The sequence below is a fragment of the Mercenaria mercenaria genome, chromosome 9 (genome assembly GCF_021730395.1).
Source record: "Mercenaria mercenaria strain notata chromosome 9, MADL_Memer_1, whole genome shotgun sequence".
NCBI classification, from domain to species: Eukaryota; Metazoa; Mollusca; class Bivalvia; order Venerida; family Veneridae; genus Mercenaria; species Mercenaria mercenaria.
This window is the reverse complement of record NC_069369.1, coordinates 60,234,891-60,242,396: the sequence shown is the minus strand read 5'-3', so window position 1 is coordinate 60,242,396 and position 7,506 is coordinate 60,234,891. Positions and strand designations below refer to the sequence as shown.

The 7,506-nt window shown below is 33.5% G+C and overlaps 1 protein-coding gene across 1 annotated transcript; it reads left to right on the top strand.

The window, feature by feature from the left end:
- The first annotated feature begins 6,585 nt into the window (after positions 1–6,585).
- LOC128559296 (uncharacterized) lies at positions 6,586–7,257 on the top strand. Its single transcript, XM_053550587.1, has one exon. The coding sequence runs from the start codon at positions 6,586–6,588 to the stop codon at positions 7,255–7,257; it is 672 nt and encodes a 223-aa protein (XP_053406562.1).
- The last annotated feature ends 249 nt before the right edge of the window (positions 7,258–7,506 follow it).

The following is a 7,506-nucleotide window of genomic DNA, read 5'->3' as shown; positions in this document are numbered from 1 at the left end:
ATCGAATGGCAGAAGAATTAAATGTCTAATCCTGATAAAAGAAGACATGTGCCATCTGGCTGTCTAACTAACTGATAAAAATGCAAAACGGATATAGCAAGTCAATAGCTGGCCACTACTTAATGACAAGGAAGCTTAAATAATCCAGACTGTCTGCGCAGATAACCATCTTAACCATCGGTGATTGTGACATCTTCCTGTCAGTCGTAATTTTAGTAGACCTGTCTCCGAGTCTGCAGTACTTTAGCTGTGTGAAGTTGATATGTTTATCTTAATACGCATTTAAGGTCGATACAGTATGATCCTGTCTGTATTACAGACACACATCCATTTCTAGAGGCTCGTATTAAAACTGAGAATCTGGAAGCTTATATTCATATTCGGCATGTAAGTGGTTTATACGTATTGATCAAAAGGGCTAACCCGCACTTTTTTATCAGTATCTTAAAGACGTATCCGCGAGTTACCAGTGCGCATCATTTTGCGCATTCACTTTCATGCTACAAAAAGCTGATAAATATGTTTTAAAATACGGACAATTTAGCAGAACACGGTGAATTGATCAATTTATCAATAAATATTTATTAATTCGACTTAATGAGCCAGATATGAGTTACTTAATAAGTGATAAGGTTTTAACAGATGAATTAGTGAACACACATGCAAATAGCGGACATTGTCTCCAGTACTTCAAATAATTCATTAATCGCAATGGCTTTAATGGTTTAAATCAGTTGTTCATGGGGAAGACTGAAAGTGTTTTCAAGGGTAAAAACACATTGACAGAATGTGTACTCAATATTAAAAGTTTAAAAGGGAGGTAATTAAATACTACATACCTCGGAAACAAGCCAGGCGACCTATAGGTTTTTTTTAACATTTCTTAATGATATATATCTTAATCTATATATACAAGAAAAAATGTACATTTCTCCACACAAGGATTTTTTTATTCATGAAAACATGTATATCTTATCTGGAGTAACCGATACAGTTATGCTTATTCCAGATTTTACACATAGATCTCGTGCGACTGAAATTAAAGTTTTAGTAAATAACATACCGGTGTTATCAAATATCTTGGACTATTATTACTTGGCTTTTCTATTATAAAGTTTAATACATAGTTTTCTGATTTTTTGTAACTGATATTTTTTCGCCCATTTTTTGTTAAATGCCTACTAGTGGTGTTCTAAATATAGTCGGAATACAAAAGTTAGCATGGCAACCGATAGTTATGAAGTTTGTTTTTATTCTATAATATCTTAAAGGTCGTACAAGCAAAATTCTAGAAAATTCTCTGCGCTACAACTTATTCCAGGATACATCTTTAAAATTACTAAAAGTACATTCTTGAAAATTTTGATTACACTTAGAACAATATGATATTGATAGCAGTGCCTATTTAGCGGCATATGAATTAACTCAGTTTACGTCTTGAACCACCAAAATTTGAAAAGTCGCAAAAATACATTGAAATGTGAAGAATTTACAAAATAGTGACACACGTAATAAAGGAAGAAAATGCCAGAAAATCGAAATATCGTCGTTGTAATAGCATATCAAAAAAAAGATCAAACCGTTTTCCATCAAAAATCAAAATCTAGACCTCTCTATTCTTATACATAATTTTCACCCGTTTTCTAAAACACGACTTTTATGTGTATTTTTGTCGCTTTTAAAAATGATATATGGATAAAATTATGTCTTTGATGTGTTATTAAAAGCATCTTAATGTAAATGTATGCTTAATTTTAAAAGAATAAATTTAATATTTTTCAAGATAATGGCAAACTTGCAACACATGGTGAGGAAGCTGTTTTTGCCCAGTATATCAAATGGATTGTTGATGACCAAAGGGCAATATATGTCTAGTCTGCTTGGTACATAGCCTCAGTGTTCCGAACATTCTAGTCAGTCAAAACTATTGCTCCCTGCTGGTCAAATTTATATTCCTGACTAGACTAGACATAACCTTTGACACGCAAGTGTGACCTTGAATTTAAGATAGGAACATTGATCTTGCACATTACACGTAATCTTTATAAGGAAAACATTTGATTAGAACAAGTGCTTCTTTATGTCAAAGAAACAGCCTGAAATCTCTATAACGGCCTTTGACCCAAAAACCTGACCTTAAATGTATGATCCTGGGGGTGGCCCATTACACTCTAAATAAGACAACATTTATGGAAGAAATTGCTCCATTCGTGTTAAATGACAGCCCGGACAATGTCCACAGTATTACCTTTTTTATGTGAAAGGGGCATTAGATTGTACGTAATACTCATATTATGGCAAATATTCTGCCAAATATAGGAAAAAGTACTATATGCATGTCAAAGATTTATTTGGACCAAATCGGACGGACACACTAATGTATGCACAAGCTAAAATACGTCATTCAATCCATGATGAAGTCGAGTTCACCGTAATAAAGGTGTAACGGCGATTATCACGTATGTCAATTATAGATGCAGTTAAGTCTCATTTGATTATATAAGGCATCAGGCAAACAACAAGTCGACTCGCCGTCCAGAGTCATGAAATATTTCCCTCCCATGACACAGAGTACTATGACTTGACCAGGAAAGACTGCAACTAAGCAATATAACAAAATTAATTATAAATACAAAATGATAACACTAACGCGTGCACATCCAGGAAACTCATTTTTATAATATGCGCATGTTAATTTGTTCTATTTCATAATTTCCTATAGTACATAACTTGCGAATAAATATACATTGCATGTTATGCACGTTAACGTTAGGTAGAATGCCGGTTAGAATTTTTATTTCAATCATTTATATTTTCTTGAGGCAGTAATGCAAGTGGACAACAGCATTTTTTCAAATCCAGGATATACTAAGAAAATTGGGTCAATAAAAAGTTAAGGTAGTGTGATATTTTTTTTGACTGATTTGAAAAAAATGACCCGTAAGAAAGTATTCATAATAAGAGTCATTCTGTGGGAAATTTATATTTTAACACTTTCGCTTAAAGAAAAAAAATACAACCTACATTTTACTGAAACTTTCATAGCTGTAAATTCAGGCAACAACTCTCAGTTCTACCAATTGATAAAATAAAATGTATAGGTCCGTGTACTTTTTGTTTTTGATATTTGCGAGCTGGTGTTATGATAAGGTGGGAATTTCTTACACGTAACCGCATTTTGTTTTAACTTTTGAGCCGTATAATATGGTTGCATAAAACTGCCACCACTTAATTATCAGGTTTCATGAAAACTTTCACGAAAATAATTTAGGTTTTCACGTTAATAATGGAGGATTTCATGAAAACAGTAAATTATCACAAAAGCCACTTAAATATCTTAACACGAAATTATGCTAGTTAGTGCTTTGAACTGACACTATTTAAAGAAAGTTTTCATGAAAAGTTTCACGAATCCAGATAATTTTTCAAAAAACAAGATAATTTTTCATGAAACCAGATAATTTTTAACGAAACCAGATAATTTTCTCGAAACCAGATAATTTTGTTGTTCCTGAACCACGTTACCCCAAGACAGAAGAATCGTTCCAAATATGTTCCGTTTCTATTCTTAGTTAACTACTTTCATGAAAAGTTAATTGGTATCATGAAAACTTAAACTGTTATGCTGTGGCAGGTTGAAGCAGTAATGAAAAAATTTTCATGTTAAGATATTTATCTTAATGTTTAACTGTTTACGTGATTTTTTTTTACTTTTCGTGAAAACCTAAATTATTTTCGTGAGTTTTATGCCACCATAGTATAATGATCTTAATATTGTCGGTTTTATCAGTTAAACTACGGGTTTCATTTGCTGGTGGCATGATTAACGTTTCCTTATACCGGATCAAGGCATTTATCTATGTTATCCGAAAAAAATCACGTTAAATAATGAAATAAGGCAATAAAATATACTTAGATCTATTTAGAGAAGAACAATACTTAGATCTATTTAGAGAAGAACAATAACCCAATACCATATTTTCCTACGGTATAATGAAGCATAGAAAGCACATGCTTATAAGAAGGGTTACTGACCTAAAATTCAAAACCACCAAATTTATATTGCTGCTACGTTTTTAAACGTTAAATGAAAAGTGATACTTTGGTCTTAGGGAGGTTACGTTAACAATTCGCCTGAATTTAAATAAACATAATCCTCCCTGATACAGTCATTTAAAGGAAAATGGAAAGATGATCACGTGACTTTATGGCGGACAGGTTAAATTTTGAACCGCTGAGAAAAAAATCTAAAATTTGGATTTAACACAGTATATTTTGTGGTGATATTTGTTAAATGTGCTTTTCTAACAATGTTTGGATATAAACTATTAAATCACGAAAACAAAAAATGAGAAGGTTTTAAGGAGGTAGGTTACCTTGTTACAAGGGTAAATTCAGATTAGTTGAACCGCAGCATTCTTTTGTATTTCGTGTAATATGAAGTTTTAACTGCTACAATCTCAATTTCGTTTGTCTCTGTCCCTTCAAGTTCATTTTTTATCCAGGTTTAAAGAACATGACCCTCCAAAGGTATTTCATATTGAAAGAAGAAGGAAAATACGGATATTTAACACTTTTCAGTGTATTTTAATTTCATTGATATCCGTAGAAGTCTGCATAATTGATAATTTTACTAATATGCGCGTTAGCTTTCTAATATAAGCTTAAAATGTATATGTCGCGGGGCTCGTGTTTCCATGGTAACGCATTTTCTCTCATTTTTAAACAACTATGCATAAAAATAGGGGTTTTCGACGGCTTCAGTGCCATTCTGATAATGACCAACATGGAATGTTTGGGTAATATTATTAGCAAAATACCAAGCACTTTACATGGTACCCTATTTTTCTTAAAGTTTAAAGTAACCATGGCAACAGAGATGTTTAAAATAGCTTATATCTTGCTTTTTGTCGTTATTTCTTATAACAAGTATTGAATAAGATTATCTTTCTAGTTGATGTAGCTTTAAAACATATTATTTCTAACGTAAGTTATATTTTCGTGTTATTTGCATTTATTCAAACAAATTTCACAGCTTAAAATACTTACAGCAGTACCACTCGTCTGGAATTTTTCATGGAAAAATCGTTCAGCATGCTGCTATTATTCTCATGGATATTGTTGAAATGAAAATAAAAAGCCGAAGCTGTGTTTCTTAAATAGACCAGTGTCAACGCTTTTAAATTTTACATTTAGATACATAGGTCACGGGCTTCGTTTCCATGGTAACATCAATTCAATTCAAGAAACCACAATTTTCTACTGAAATTTGAACAATTTTAGATCTTAGTTTTAGTACATAAGTAACAAATTATCAACGGAACCTTAAAAATAGGTATTACAAATCAAACTGATAGATTTTCTATTTGAAAATGGCCGTAACAAGTAACCTTTCACCCAGCTATATTCCAAATAAATTACTTATCATCACCCATTTTCTTACATTCCGCATAACATTTCAATATAACTACATAAAAGAAGCAAAATATTGATTATTATTCAGAGCAAAAGACTCATAAAAAATATTTCAGCAAATAATGGTTATTTGAAAATAGTTAAGACAAAGAAAATGCACAGAATTACGTACTTTCAAGATAAAAGCTATTAATTTTGCGCGGTAACTGACACGTAACGTCATGACGTCAATGACGTCATTTTAAGGCAACATTGTTTTGAAGCGTTTCTGTGGCAATTTATTCATTATTTCTGCATTATTAAACCATAAAGCATCAGATCGAAGACAGGTTCATGATTTGTTTTCAGAAGAATGAATATACAAACACATTTAGTTTGTCGTAAACGTCGTCGTAAATCGTCACGTTAGCTTCCGGTTGGACATGCGCACATACAAATATGAAGGTAACCTACCTCCTTAAAGGATAATAAGGTGGAAAACATTGATCATTGCGGGACAAAGGATCGATAGATGACATGATCAAAACACGGACTTCATTGTGGACTGTTATGTGTTCAAAACTGGATATTCAGATTGTACTTATAGTAGATTATCAGTGTGTAATGGTGTACTTGTGTGTTGTCAATAACATTGTAACTACTTTGTAAACTTTATTTCAAATGCCGTCAAGGAAGAAAAATAAGAACAAAAGACCTCTCTCATCACCTGACAACACATCAGCGCCATAAAAGAGGCTTACGGTAATTTCCCCACAACAACAGGTATTTGGTTCGTCTTATACAGATATAAACACTAACACGATGGGGACACCTAGATATGTGCAACCTATAAACATGGCAAATATGTCCAATATAAATAATTATCAAACTCCGGCAAATACATTCTATACACCACCGCCTCATCTGACCCAACAATATTTTAAGAATCAAGCTAGTGCAGTGCAGTCTCCAGAGTTTTCTCCACAAAACTCGCAACAATACACACAGCAGTCCAGCGAAAGCTTCCAACAATTTGTGGTGGATAGATTAACTTCCATGGATAAACGATTGACTAAACTTGACTCAGTAGATCAACAGTTGTTGGCCCTTTCACAGAAAATGACATCTATGGACACCCGAGTAACGTTCCTTGAATCATCACTTCGATAAAATAATGCAAAAATTGTTGAAATGGAAACCAGTAAAGCCTTTGACTCGCAGATCTCCGACGACCTACAGACTAAACAAAATGAACTCGAAAAATCTTTAAAGGCTGAGCGTGATAGGGTTTCCAAATTACAACAGGATATCAATTCATTAAAATCGGTATCTGAGGATGTGACATATCTTAAGTCTCGATCAATGAGAGACAATCTTTTGTTTTTTGGCTTCGATGAGTGCAAAACGCCACAGGAAAGAAACGCTGAGAACTGCACCGATCTTATACTGGACTATTGCAAAGAAACGCTGAAAATTCCGGATGCGCAGGCAGCAATAAAAATTGAACGCGCACACCGTTTAGGCTATAGGTATGATAGAAATAAAACTAGGCCGATTGTAGTAAAATTCAATCACTACCCGGATAAAGTGTTGGTTAAACAAAAGGCCCATGAAGCACTACAATCGTTTCTTAGTGCTAAAAATGCAAGCAGTAATCAAACGGGAGCCTCCGCATCGCCAACTCGTCCGAAGATTCGCGTGAGTGAAAAATTTCCTAAAATAATCCAAGACCGACGCAAGGCGCTGATTCCTATATTAGTGAAAGCCAAAGAGGGTGGCAAAAAAGCGTACTTGTCATACGACAAATTATACATTAACACAATGTACACAGTGGAAAATGTTGCAAGTGCAGGGTACAGTTAGGGGGTATAGAGGAACAGTTATCATTTTTGCTATGGAATGTACAGGGCATCAATTCTAAACTTAATTTTGCTTTTCAATGAGACATGGCATGCAAAGTCATCAAATATTAAAATACCCGGATACGACCATTTTAACTGCCCACGCCCAGATTTTAACCGCAGAGCGAAACGAAATAGTGGAGGTGTAATTGTGTACTATAAAGAATGCTATAGAAAATATTTAGAACTCGTATCCTTAGATAACAAAGGT